At 33.9% G+C, this 15391-nt stretch overlaps 2 protein-coding genes across 8 annotated transcripts in view; both read left to right on the top strand.

The window, feature by feature from the left end:
• The window catches only part of LOC112043704 (uncharacterized), a 231573-nt gene that overhangs the window by 23789 nt on the left and 192393 nt on the right, over positions 1-15391 (top strand). The window lies entirely within an intron of this gene.
• Positions 1359-2625, top strand: LOC112043707 (uncharacterized). The gene has a single exon (XM_024079229.2). The coding sequence runs from the start codon at positions 1870-1872 to the stop codon at positions 2623-2625; it is 756 nt and encodes a 251-aa protein (XP_023934997.1). The 5' UTR covers positions 1359-1869.

The raw sequence follows: 15391 nt of genomic DNA, 5'->3' as shown, positions 1-15391 counted from the left end.
CCCAATTTTCTAAGTATCACATATTTTTTTATATTTTGTTCCTACAGTTTGGAACACAATTCACGACATATACTTAGTGTGTAGCACCCTTTATACTGTTTCATGATTAAGCGGTTATTTTTAATCACTGACTTATTTTGTTGCAGCTGTAAACTCGTATATTTTTAGAAATCCAAAAATAACAAATCTTGCGTACAGTTTCTCAATTTGTCACGTATGCTTTTTTGTTGCTTTTATCGCAAAATTGTAACATTTTAAATATGCCGTATGAATTTCAAAATTCACCGTTCACGAAATTGCTAACACTGATTTATTAGTTATATCTTAACGTTAACAAAAAATAAAAAAACAATAACCAAAACTTCAGCATATTTAAAGTACTAAAGAAAAAGCGATTACGCAATTAGTAATCTTTAGAGCCTTAATTCTTAAATGTAATAAATCAAATAGTAAAAATAATAAACTAACCGTTTAATGAACAACATCAAAGTAACACTCGTCTTGTAAATTATAGAAGCATTTACTCAATCAAGCGGACATGAAAACAACGTCTTGCACTCGTAAATTCCCGCCGTCAATCCGGAAGGTTGACAATCTGCAGTCATTTAAAAATGAAAAGGTCGCGGTTGAGGAAATCGTTTAAGAGCCAATACGTAGAATAAACAGCTGACGCCGAGTTGAGTCCCGGCCACAGGTGGGACGCTGGTGTATATTTAGCTTGTGACTTGCGTTCATTGTCACCAACGCGCCAAGGCCTCGGGAATTGTTGGTGTATCTAGGCAAATACACACTTACATAATTATTGCAGCACTTGTTGTCTTTTTGAAGTTGTGAACGTGGTTCTACCGGAGTCTCTACAAACAGACAAAGTTGACGTTCTAAAAAGTGTTTGTAATTTAAGCCTAGATTACGAGTATATTTGATTTTTAGTTTTATTATATATAATGTATTTAAGAAATTTTTCAATGCAAACCAAATCTCATTTTTGTGTTTGTATATTTCTTCCAATTTTTGGTTCTTTAATGATATTTAATTGTGACATGTGCTCATTGTCACCAACGCGCCAAGGCCTCGGGAATTGTTGGTGTATCTAGGCAAATACACACTTACATAATTATTGCAGCACTTGTTGTCTTTGTGCAGTTTTGAACGCGGTTCTACCGGCTCGTCTCAGTAATATCTGCCTTTCGAACCAATAGTGGAATTTCTACAAACAGACAAAGTTGACATTCCAATAAGTGTTTGTAGTCCAAGCCTAGATTACGAGTATATTTGATTTTTAGTTTTATTTCACCATAATAATGTATTTAAGAAATTTTTTAATGCAAACCAAATCTCATTTTTGTGTTTGTATATTTCTTCGGTTTTTCCGTTTCCGGTTGTCAAATCGTAAACATCTCAGTTGTGTAGCTCCCGCTTATTTCATGTTTTAAAAATACTTACGTACACTTTTATAACGCAACATTCCAAATTACATAAAGTGAAGTGCTGCGAGTGCAGTGGAAACATTGATTTCGCGTTCACTCTGGATATTGGAAGATATTTTGCAAACAAAACTTTGAAAGCAGCAATGCAGTTACCGTTAACTTCGTGTTTAAAATAAACTTCATATTCACTTTTGACATTACAACCACTACAAAGTACAACGAGAAGAGCCGTGGGAACATTGATTCACGTACGTACTTGGTAATAAATTACAATTTTTATAAAAACAAAACAAAAAGGTTAGAATCTTTGCATGAATCATAATATTGACCAAGAAGATTGGTGACAGTGACAACTATTGATTCTGACAGTATCTCGGTGTTGCCAACCCAAGGAACCATAGACTACCAATCAAGTTTCACCACACCTCTACGATCTCCAAAAATGGAGGATCAATTTCAACTTTTATTTAATAAAATGAAAAATGAAATGCAAAAACAAACTTTAGAACTAAAAGAATCGATAACTAACACAATAATGGAGAAAATAGAGGAAAAATTACAACCAATCATAGAACAAAATAAAAACTTGAAAATTAAATTGGAAAACCTTGAGAAAGAGGTGGAAAGCTTGAAAAGAGGAAAGAAACAAAACAATTTAATTATCTTTGGAGTCAAAGAAGGCGAAAAATCTTCACAGGAACTGATACAAAAGGTGAAACAAATATTCGAAACCGACTTGAACTTGAATTTGGAAGATTATGAAGTAAATAAAATGTATCAAATCGGAAAGGACAATTCGGGTGGTAAACCAAGGCCCATTCTATTTTCCTTCGTAAGTGAATGGAAAAAGAATGAGGTTATGAAAAGGAAGAAAAACTTTAAAGATGTACATGTTGCAGAAGATTACACCAAAGAAGTTTTAGAAAAAAGGAAAATGCTGCAACCGCAACTGATAGAGGAGAGGAAGAAAGGGAATTTTGCATATTTAAAATTCGACAAATTAGTAATAAAAGGAAAGATAAATAACACAAGTAACGACAAAAGAAAAAGAGAAAATTCAACATCGCCACAAAATAATATTCAACCAAGGAAACAACAAACTATAAAGACATCAAATACAAACAGATTAAATGCATTCGATTTATTGAGGGCCCGATCCAATTCTCTTCCTTCCAATACAACAGATAATAAGCAATAACAATTAACTATCGGTAAACGGAAAACACAACACTCTTGTAGCAAAAAACATAAAGAAATAACAAAACATAAAACTCCCCCAAGCCGACTGGTCCTCGTGGGGGAAAATGACCAAGACCCTCTAAAGGTAAATAAACCCCATTCCCACAAGGAAAATAAAACAACAGATTATTATATAGCAACTATAAACTGTCGATCTCTTAGAACTCCCGAAAAACTTCAAGAACTAGAACTGGCAATAGAAGAATTAAAATGGGATATAATTGGAATTAGTGAAATGAGAAAATTCGGAGAAGGAATCGAAGACCATGGAAAATATATATTGCACTATAAAGGAGAGACGCCCGGACTATATGGAGTCGGATTCATGGTTAAAAGAAATCTTTTAAACAACATAGAAGAACTTAGAGGAATATCAGAACGTATTGCAATTCTTAATATAAAACTTCCTATTAACGGAGAAAAAGAAGAAAAATGGACTATTATTCAGGCGTATTCGCCCACAGAATCGGATAAAAACGAAGACATAACAAAAATTGAAAAATTCTATAACGATCTCCAAAGTACTATAGAAAACGCATATAAAAACATAATTGTAATGGGAGATTTTAATGGCCAAATTGGAAAACAAAAAAACGGAGAAGAATTCACTTTAGGACGCTATGGAATTGGTAACAGAAGCAAGAATGGCACAAGACTAGTAAACTTTGCACTGGAAACCAGATTAAGCATTCTAAACAGCTTTTATAAAAAGAAACCTTCAAAAAAATGGACATGGATCTCACCTAATGGACTTTACAAGAACGAAATAGACTTTATAATGTCTAACAATACAAAAGTTTTTAAGGACGTATCAGTCATAAATAATTTAAATTTTAATACAGACCACAGGATGGTTCGGGCTACACTGGCAGGAACACGTTCCAAAGAAAAGAGACCATTTCATAATAAATACTCAACCGTTCAATATACAGGCAACACAGAATTATTGCTCAATAATCTAAAAACATCACTAGATAACGAGTTTAAGAACCAAGAATCATTACAAGAAAAATACAACAAATTGTTAAACCAAATAAAAATTGTAACTAGGAAAACAAACACGAATGACAAAAAAGGAATCTCACTTAAAATCAAAGAATTACTTGGAGAAAGGAAAAACCTTATACGACAAGAAAAAAGTAAATATAACCGTCAAAAGATAACAGAAATAAGTAAAAATATTAGCGAACAACTTAGAAAAGAAAGGAAAACAAAACGACTAAATACTATGAAAAACTATATAGAAAAAACAGGAGGAATAAAAAAGGCGATAAAAGTATTAAACCAAAAGAAAGATTGGATACCAAGTTTAAAAAAGAATGATGGTAAAATCTCTGGGTAAAGAACTGAAATACTAAAAACTGCTACTGATTTCTACCGAAATCTATACCAAAGTCAATGTGACTCACAAGTCGTAAAAACACATCCTCCAATAGAGGAAGAGCAAATACCTGAAATACTAAAAGAAGAAACCATAAACGCTATTAAAACACAAAAATATGATAAAGCACCTGGACCAGACCTTATCACTAACGAAATATTAAAAACTACGCTACCAGTTATTGCACCAAAACTTACAGATATATTTAATGAAATTATAAGTACAGAAGAGATTCCAGAGGACTGGACTAAATCGACCATCATTCTGTTACATAAAAAAGGTGACAAGGAAGATATAACAAATTACAGACCTATAAGCTTAATGTCCAATGTTTACAAAGTATTTTCAAAAATAATATTATCGAGAATTAGCAATATCCTTGAAGAAAATCAGCCTAAAGAACAAGCTGGATTCCGAAGAAACTTCTCAACTATAGATCACATTCATGCTGTCAGACAAATCATACAAAAATTTAAAGAATACAATAAAACTTACTACCTAGGGTTTGTGGATTTTAATAAAGCCTTCGATACGCTAGAGCACGCATTTATTTGGAATGCCCTAGAAATGCAAGGCGTAGCACCAAAATACATACGTATTCTAAAAAACGTGTACGCAGAGGCTACAGCGCAAGTAAAGCTAGAATCTACAGGCGACGAATTTTTTATTAAACGAGGTGTACGTCAAGGAGATCCTATCTCGCCAAAATTATTTACATCCGTCCTTGAAGTTATATTCAGGCACCTGGAATGGGCCGACAAAGGAATAAATATAAACGGCGAACACCTGAGTCACCTACGTTTCGCAGACGATTTAGTTTTGTTTTCAGACAATTCGGAAAGCCTAGAAATAATGTTGCAACAGCTAGCGAACGAAAGTGATAAGGCAGGTTTAAAAATGAATTTAACAAAAACAAAAGTTATGTCAAATTCTACACAAACGAAAATAATAAAAATAAATAATGAGGAAATAGAATACGTAAATGAATACATATACTTAGGACAGCTAATATCAACCAAAGAATGTATGCAAAAAGAAATAGAAAGAAGAACGGCTAATACTTGGAAACGATATTGGTCATTCAGTGAAGTCATGAAAAATAAAGACATGCCTATGAAAGAAAAAAGAAAAATTTTCAACATGTGTATTTTACCATGTTTGTTATACGGGTGTCAAACTTGGGCATTGACAGAACAACTGGAAAATAAAATAAAAATTTGCCAGAACGGAATAGAGAGAAGCACTATAGGAGTCAAAAGAAAGGACCGAGTAAAATTAAAAGACATAAAAAGCAAAACTAAATTCAAAAATGCATACACAACTTACAAACAACTAAAGTGGAGATGGACAGGGCATATGATAAGAGAAAAGAAAGATAAATGGACCAGGACAATAACGGAATGGTACCCGAGAGACAGCAAGAGAAACAGAGGCAGACAGACTAAAAGGTGGGAAGATGATATTAGGAGCATAGCGGGGCCAATATGGTCTCGTATAGCAAGAAATAGAATACAATGGAAAACTTTAGAGGAGGCCTTTGTCGGAAGACAAGCTGCAGACTAACGACCGTTTGCCGATAATAATTGTTATTATTATTTACTTAAAAAAAAAAAAATGTTATTTTATTTAGATAGATAGATTAGATAAGATTTGTATATTAATAAGTAATTTGGCAAATAGTAAATTAATTTTTAAAATGTACACTGTAAACAAAACTCAGCAATAAAGGCTTTTTTATTTTTATTTTTATTTATTTATTTATTTATTTATTTTTATATTTCTTCGAGCTTTTCGTTCTTCTATGATATTTTAGCTTGTGACTTGTGCTCATTGTCACCAATGCGCCAAGGCCTCGGGAATTGTAGGTGTATCTAGGCAAATACACAGTTACATAATTATTGCAGTACTTGTTGTTTTTTTGAAGTTTTGATGTTCTACCGGATCGTCTCAGTAAGATCTGCCTTTCGAACCAAAAGTGGAGTCTCTACAAACAGATAATGTTGACGTTCTAAAATGTGTTTGTAATCTAAGCCTAGATTGCGAATATATTTGATTTTTTAGTTTTATTTCACCATAATAATGTATTTAAGAAATTTTTCAATGCAAACCAAATCACATTTTTGTGTTTGTATATTTCTTCGAGCTTTTCGTTCTTCTATGATATTTTAGCTTGTGACTTGAGCTCATTGTCACCAATGCGCCAAGGCCTCGGGAATTGTAGGTGTATCTAGGCAAATACACAGTTACATAATTATTGCAGTACTTGTTGTTTTTTTGAAGTTTTGATGTTCTACCGGATCGTCTCAGTAAGATCTGCCTTTCGAACCAAAAGTGGAGTCTCTACAAACAGACAAAGTTGACTTTCCAAAAAGTGTTTGTAATCTAAGGCTAATAATGTATTATTTACGGGTGTGAAGTCTGCCATCCCGCATTGTGCCAGCGTGGTGGACTATTGGCCTAACCCCTCTTATTCTGAGAGGAGACTCAAGTTCAGCAGTTGGCCGAATATAGGTTGATAATGATGATGATGCATCTAAGCCTAGATTTTATTTGATTTTTAGTTTTTTTCACCTTAATAATGTATTTAAGAAATTATTCAATGCAAACCAAATCTCATTTTTGCGTTTGTAGTTTCTTCGAATTTTTGCTCTTAATTATGATATCATGAAATTTTAAAGAATTATAGTAATTGATTTTTGAATTCACATAAAGAAATGCTGATCAGTACCAGAAAAGGTATATAGACTGTAGACTAAATTCCCCTCCCGGCAAAGCGACGCTATTAGAGGATTTTGTTTGTTTTGATAAATGTTGCCACATTATTTTGCCATGTAAATAAGCTCTGAACACATATTGGCTTTGGGACATTAATGTTAGCTTTTCGTCAATATGTACTGCAAGGTATTAACAAACCTACAAACGATTTAGTATAATGCTAATACGTTCGATAATAACACAGTATGAATATACATTAAGTTTACGAAGATTTTATACCTATACTAACAGACGCGCGTGAAGTGTTGCATTAGATTTATTTAGAAGTATCTACCAGCAATAGCATGTTAATCTGTTTAGTAATTTTGGAAGTTGACTGGGACTTAAGTATGACGCTCTCGAATCCCAAACCATCTGTATGCCAAACACTGTCTATATTACTTTTTATTAGTTTTCTTAGTAATGCATTTACAGCAAAGTACGTGGTTGACACGTTGGTCGATTTTAATACATTCACATTTTATTGTTTCTTAGTTTGTGAGACGAACGATTGTTTTTATTTGAACCACCATTGTCTTTGCCACTTTTCCCAAGACTTTTTAAGAGATATTTTCATATTTTCTTTCCTTCCTCTTTCTTTCATAAATTTTCTTTTACCTGTACTACTAACCGTTCAAACGAACTCTCATTTCCAGACATCAACTAAATATTTTATTTTAAAATGTAGTCAATGTTTTTTAAATATTCGACGAAAGTTTTTCTTGTATTATATGTGATTGGAGGATTCTAGATTGCATACGTTACTAATGTAATTAGTAGCATTACTATTATTACTTTAAAATTGGTCATAGTGTTAGCAAGTTTAAACAAACATTATATAAACGTTTGATATACAGGCATATCAAACGTTTATATAATGTTTGTTTAAACTTGCTAATCTCTCCAACTATCAAGGAGATTGTAAGCGTTACTTTTAGTATATAATAGCCAGCCTCATGAGGGGTTACATAAGCTACATATTTTTAAGGTGAATTTGAAGGAGTAAGTAACGAAACTTAGTTTGAAAGTGTAATCTTGAAAAATCGAAAAGAAGTGCGAGCGTTTTCTAGCCATACAACTTTCCAATTTTACGGTAACAAAATGCTTCAGACGTAGTTTTTCCTCGCACCTTAATAAGTCAGTTATGACAAGAGAAATTTGCATATCAAACCACTTTTAGCTCGGGCAATTACCGTTACGTTGACTACAGCAATAAATCTTCTTCTATGATTTCCGTTGCAGTAATCTCTTGTTTTATAGTTTTCTAACCTTTCTATTCTAGTTCTCTTACCTTTAAAAGTCAGCCATGAAAAAAGAAAAGTCACCAATATAACGATGTGATCTATCAGAATACATTTCTACACGAAGATAAAAGCCAGTCGTAAGCCCGTTCGTGGTTGGGGTCTTACAAGAATCACGATCTTCAGGAACGTATAAATTACTACAGAGAAAGATGACAAAAGCAGTTTGCATATCAAACCACTTTTAGCTCGAGCAATTACCGTGACGTTGACTACAGCAATAAATCTTCGAGCAAATGGCAACTTCACCATTTTTACGCGACCATAAACTGTCTAGTACGAAACAAATGAGCTTATCGACGCAACTACTTCGTGATTTGAAGGTCTATACAAATGGTGGCAGATTGCCTATTTATGTGGTCTGTTTGATTACTAATTCGAATTAATTATTATTGTTCACGTCATAACCAGCGATAAAGTTTGTGAGTTTGTTAACTTTGTTGAGTTATGGAGATATTTTCTTATCTTAAGACAGACTATTGTTTACAATTTAATGATTTTATACCAATTATCTCATCATTATCATTATCTCCTTTACCTTATTCCACTTAGGGCGTGTTTGGAACATTCATAACTTTAATTATAATATGTTTTCGATTAATTATTATCATCAATAATTACCTGACATTTCGAAAGTGCTTGTAAAGTAAGCCTTATAAGGGCGTTATAAAAGCGCTTTTGTTTTAAATTATAAAAATAATTAGATACTTAATAAAAATAACCAAGATATGTTATAAAATCCAAAGCAAGCTGGCCTAGTAACCTATTAGAGAAAGTGGTATTCTAATTAGGTAAAGATGAAATTTCTAAAATGTAATTTCATATCATAAAATTCATGAGACTTCAAAAGTTAGTGATAAAGCAAATTTATAACAAAGGCGTAACAATTAATAGCAATGTCCAAGAACTGAGAGTTTTAGCAACAAATTTCCATTCTTAGCTTAAACAAACGAAATTCAATATTCGCCGCACTTTCAATATTAGTTAATTATACCTCCCAATTACATTGTAACGCAAGAATTAATAATTATAAGTTTACGCCTGACTTGGTAACAAAAGCAAATTTACGATAGTAGAATATCTGGAAAGTTGAAGTTAACTTTTGTCTCTATCGTTTTTGTGGATGTTGAACTGGAGAAATGTTTCCTAACAATTATTACTGGAAAGATTTAGGTGCTGACCAACTTTATCTTAAGTACGCCAATGTGAACTTACTCAAAACAGTGCAAAGTCTACATGTACGAATACCTCACTAAGTCCTCTACAAATAAAGCGAGATCAATGTGAAGCAAATTGTGGAGTAGTTCAATAAAATTGTTTCAAATTGCCCCGTATGTACCATTTTGTTCAACGTTATCAACATGGTTTATCTGCTAAAATGGATTGAGAAATTTTAGTCAATTTTCTTTCTAATAATTTCGTTGATCGATGAACGGTGGTTTTAACATCTCGCATTTATAAGAGTGTGTGTATTTCTACCGTAGTATATTAATGTATTGCCTGGCTGTTCTAACTTGAACGACATTGCTCCATATTTCTGCTGTTGCATGGAGCAACTTTGGTGTCTATTTTAATTGCTCGTGTAAGTGCATCTCAATTTTTTATTGTGTTGTGTTGTGGGACCAATTTGGGACGAAAAACGTAGTGGAATATAAAACCTGGATATGGACTTAGATGACTAGAATCAGGCATTTCTTTGCTGACGTTCATAATAACCAATCAATGAATTAACAATAATATTCCGAAACTTAGATCATGGCAGGAATTACGTGGCCGCTTGGATTAGTCGAATAGCAAAATAAATCCATTATCCGTTGTGTATGAATTGAATCATCAAGACATACGCCCACGTATTCAATAAAATAATCTGAGAGAGACAAGTGGCAACTAAACACCTCGTATCTTCAGAAAACCATTATAGGGACGCTAAACATTATTACTTCCATTCAGTGCAAGTTGCACTAATCTGCAAACATCTTTATGTCTCGGAAGTCGGTTTACAGCTGACATAAAACGTTTTACAACCTAGCGTATGCTCTTCGGGCCTTAAACTTAATGTAACGTAGAATACTTACCAGATAAAATAGTCACTCCACATTCTTAATAGTCATGAGCAAGTTAGAACCTTTCAGTAGCAGTTTTTTGAAATCTCGTAATATAATAGTTTTATTCATGGCTTTGCCAGCGTAACTTCTGACTATATTTTATGTCCTATTCAGGACAAAGGTAATTCGGTCGATAACATTTCTCTCGTATAAATGAGAGAAATACATTATTATTAGAATAACAGCAGACACGAGACAGAGAAGGTATTCTACATAATACTTATGTAGAATACCCGCCCTCTCTCATTCTGACAGGAGACTCGAGCTCACCAGTGAGCCGAATATAGGTTTGATAATGATGATGATGATAATTATTTTCCAAAACTATAGGCTAAACCACTGAATCATTAAGGCAGTTGACTGCTTATCACCAAAAAAAGGTATGATTATAAAAACGCAAGTAAAATACATAAAATCGACGGCCTCCGTGTCACAGTGGTATGCGCGGTGGATTTACAAAACGGAGGTTCTGGGTTCTGGGATCCCCGGCTGGGCAGATTGAGATTTTCTTAATTTGTCCAGGTCTGGCTGGTGGGAGGCTTTGGCCGTGGCTAGTTACCACCCTACCGGCAAAGACGTACCGCCAAGCGATGTAGCGTTCCGGTACGATGCCGTGTAGAAACCGGAAGGGGTGTGGATTTTCATCCTCCTCCTAACAAGTTAGTACGCTTCCGTCTTAGACTGCATCATCACTTACCATCAGGTGAGATTGTAGTCAAGGGCTAACTTGTAAAGAATAAAAAAAAAATACGTAAAAACTTGTATTTATTCCTTTAATTTATGAGTGGCGTACAGTTACGTAACGTTGTAATTATAAACTCAGGCGGCAACTTTCTGCAGGCTTCGGGGTAATGGGGACTTTAGCGTGTCCTACATGCAATTATACGCTTGCCTTGGCAGAATTTCACGTTGAAATTAAATAGATTTGAACGTTAACTTTCATTGAAATATAATCCTATGTAAATTGTTACAAAATTGTTATAATTCAATGCCGGTTCTTATATTGTCCATGTAACGTAAATTCACTCTTTTTTCTTTCTGATTGTGTAAATGTCATAGACTCCTTGATGGAACCTCAACGGCGTCAATGTGGATTTTGAGCGGGCGATGAAACAGAAGAGATGGGCGGAACGACTCTCTAAGGGCGTCTCCTCTAAGATTCGGACCTCGGCTTAGAGGGTCATTCTGGAAGAGTGTTTTGGCCTAAGTGTATTAGTCTGGGCGACCCCGAGATCAAGAGTTAAAAAAAGCAAGTCCGAATAACGCTAGAAACGCTTCGCCGGCGATAATACACTCTATAACACTTTAATGAAGGTAGACTTAAATGCTAAAGGATATATTAGGCTTAATTCTCTGCGTGTGTGAAGTCTGCCAATCCGCATTGGGCCAGCGTGGTGGTAACCCCTCTCATTCTGAGAGGAGAGATGGGTTGATAATGATGATATTAGGCTTGATCTCGACCTGCTGTACTTTAGACGCATAGTACAATCTTTTACCTTATGTTGAAATTTTTTTTTTTATTTACGAAAACACATTGCTTATGATATATACAAATAAATCCTATTTAAATATATATTTTGTCGTATATACGATATTTATTTTATTTAAACACAAAGTACAGAATGATTTTCAAAACATAGGTAAATGGAAATAAATCCGCATACAGTACTACAGTATTTCCATGAAACGGTTTACAAAGGTTCCATTTATTTCATTTATATTAAACAGATAATAGTTTCTCAAAGTGTAGGTAGCTACCCGAGATACGTGTGCAATTTTCCCATTCGAGAACAGAAGAAAATATGGCTTTGTTCGTGTTGCGGGAATATTAGTTGGATATTATCTACGATCTAATATGAAAAGTTCCTATATTAATATGAATCCATATAATTTTTGTGACTGTATTATCCTTTTGTAATGTAATATCATCTCTATTGTCGAGGTATATAATACGACCTTATTAAACAGGATACTGTTAAGATTAGTGTTTTTTAGGTTGGTCGATAGGTATATCAAAACTCTATCGGATTTTGATGAATTGATGCATTGGACAGACTAGAATAGAGATTTTTCTAGGTGCAATATTTTAGAATATAAAGTATCTAAAGTGTAATTCATATTAATCTATATATATATAAAAGAAAGTCGGGTCTGTTACAACACTTATAACTCGAGATCTGCTGGACCGATTTTCATGGTTTTTCATTCGTTGGATTTGTCTCCGCCAAGAATAGAAGAAGAATCTTAAAAGCAATGAAAACTCGACGAATAAATTATTATGAAAGATTAATAATTTTCCTTAAAAGTTACTTTGTTTAGTACCTGTCAAACATTTGTTGTCCATCCTGTCAAATACTGTTTAGTAATGATTGACATTTATACGTGCGTTCATAAATTCATTTACCGTGGATAGGGGTAGAGTGGGGGTAGGAGTAGAGTAGTGTAGGGTAGAGATAGGGAAGAAGTGCACATAAGTCAAAGCGAAGCTTGACCGGGTCCGCTAGGTTATTACGAAACACGGCCAAAACTCACGTAGGAGTAGACCCGACTAGTTTCGAACCCATACAGGACCCTTAGTCATGAGCTGGTTGTTGCAACGCGGTACGATTCAAATTGTTTGGATCGTGCCCCGGTGAAATTACAGCTAAATCTTATGTTATACAACGTCAGAGTATGCCCGACTAGTTTCCAATCTGTACTTGTCCTTAATGAGCTGTTTATGAGCGATCCAAGCTGTTTGGATCTAGGACTAGCTTATGACTAAGGGCCCCATATGGGTCCAGAAATAGTCTGGCATACTCCGACGTTGTATCATGTGAGTTTTAGCCGTGTTTCATGATAAATTTATATGCAATGTTTTCATATACCTACCTACTGTCGAGAATTACTTCAAATAGCACCTAAATGTGCAAATAAAAGCATCATTTTCTTTATATTGATAGGACAACTGCAATTTAACCTTACGATAAGTGACGATGCTGTATGATTATTAAGCGTAGCATCGCTCCAAAGAATTTTGTAATTGTGAAAATATATAATAATCTGAAATTTTTAGCACAATATTCCACGTAACTAATAAGGCTACAAACAAAACTTTTTAATCTTTTAAACTATTACTAAAACTTAGCAATCCATGGACGGATTTACTTAGTTGGAAAGTTCGTGCTCTTAGGGAGTTTAATCCTACGTGTACAAACTTGCACTCTGAAAATGAGGCTAAAAAGAGAATGACAAGAAATAATAGACAAAACTCAAGTGGAACATACCTTAGATTACCTAAATACAAACCCGTTTTGGAAACAAGCATGTTCGAATTTATCAAATTTATGAGCTGATTTTTGTTATATATTATGTTTTTATTTATTGTACAAGAAAATGTACTTACATATATGACACCGATATATGTATGACATCGATATGTATCTTAAAGACTTGTACACTTATCAAGGTTAGGTATAAAATCTATGTCATCTTCTTGTCGTTACAAAAATGATGGCAAAAATCAATCGGAGATGATTAACATTTTAAATAATAAAATGTGTATATATATATACACATTCCAAATTCTAAATTTTCATTTGCCTCCATGTCTAAACCTAAGGATTTGGTATTCAAAAAAGAAGATTCGAACAATTTCAAAATATACGCTAACCCTGTCACCCGTTACACTGTATTATTAACTTTTATTATGTTTGAAGACGAATATAGATGAGCTCAAAATATCTAAAATCTCTGAGCTAATAAACTAACGCCGTGTAGGGCGCGTGAAGTTAATTAAAGTATAAATATTTATAATCTCCGTATACACTCATCGTGAAATAATATTAACGAGAAACACAATTTTGGAGAAATTGTCTGACACGAGTTTACCTTGTTTAATTTAATATTAAAATACAATGTTTCGTACTTCAAAGGTAAAAATAAAGAATTTATTCTATAGAATATTTTTTTAATATAAGTTAATTAATGTAAGTTCAAATCCTACTAGTAATAAAGACGTGAAAGTTTGTATGGATGTTTGTTTGGACGTTTGTTACTCTTTAACGTCGCAACTACTGAACCGATTTGGCTAAAATTTGGAATGGAAATAGATTTTACTCTGGATTAACACACAGGCTATGTCACGAAATCTATGGTTTCCCGAAATTTGCAAAAAACTGATAATTTTGATGGTATGAATGTTTATTACTCTTTCACGCCGCGACTACTGAACCGAATCACCTGAAATTTGATGTAGAGATAGATTATAATCTAGATTAACACATAAAAAAAAATTTAAAAAAATCCCTAAAAAATCTATGGTTCCAGAGGGTTTTGTGTAAATACCACGCGTCCGTCCGCTATTCTTTAAATACACCATTAATGTATGACTATATTGATAGTAAAAGAGCCGTGATAGCCCAGTGGATATGACCTCTGCCTCCGATTCCGAAGGGTGTGGGTTCGAATCCGGTCCGGGGCATGCACCTCTAACTTTACAGTTGTGTGCATTTTAAGAAATTAAATATCACGTGTCTCAATCGGTGAAGGAAAACATCGTGAAGAAACCTGCACACCAGAGAATTATCTTAATTCTCTGCGTGTGTGAAGTCTGCCAATCCGCATTGGGCCAGCGCGGTGGACTATTGGCCTTACCCCTCTCATTCTGAGAGGAGACTCGAGCTCAGCAGTGAGCCGAATATGGGTTGATGACGACGACGATATTGATAGTCTGAAAAATTATATTATTTAGTGTTGATTAACTTGACCGACATCCAGTGCCGCACTTGGCCGTGTAACAAGATGTGTCAAACCGTGCACTGGCGGCATCTATTTTGGCATCTCATTATCTATTCGTGCCAGAATTCTTTAGGACAACGCGGTTGTACGGAGTTATTTAAAGAGTTAAAAAAAAAGCAACGAAATTTAAAAAAAAACATGAGCGCCTGTTAAAAGTGGCTTTTCACGATACCGCTCGTAAATTCATTAACGACTCTTCCGTTAATATCCGATGGACTTGTGATTCACTATAAGTATTAATAGATTGTATTGTTTTTTTTTTAATAGGGCGATTTTAGTGCGCGAAAGCATCGAGCGATTATTAAAAAAAAAACAGTTTACCTACTACATAATACATAGTTATTGCACATGTGCTATAGACATTAATGAATAGCTATAAGATGATTCTTGAGAGATTATAATAAT

Source organism: Bicyclus anynana, chromosome 7 (genome assembly GCF_947172395.1).
Source record: "Bicyclus anynana chromosome 7, ilBicAnyn1.1, whole genome shotgun sequence".
NCBI classification, from domain to species: domain Eukaryota; kingdom Metazoa; phylum Arthropoda; class Insecta; order Lepidoptera; family Nymphalidae; genus Bicyclus; species Bicyclus anynana.
This window is presented reverse-complemented; position numbering and strand designations above follow the sequence as displayed.

Coding starts and splice junctions, on each gene's coding strand:
- LOC112043707 (XM_024079229.2), top strand. CDS start 1,870: ATGGAGGATCAATTTCAACTTTTATTTAATAAAATGAAAAATGAAATG.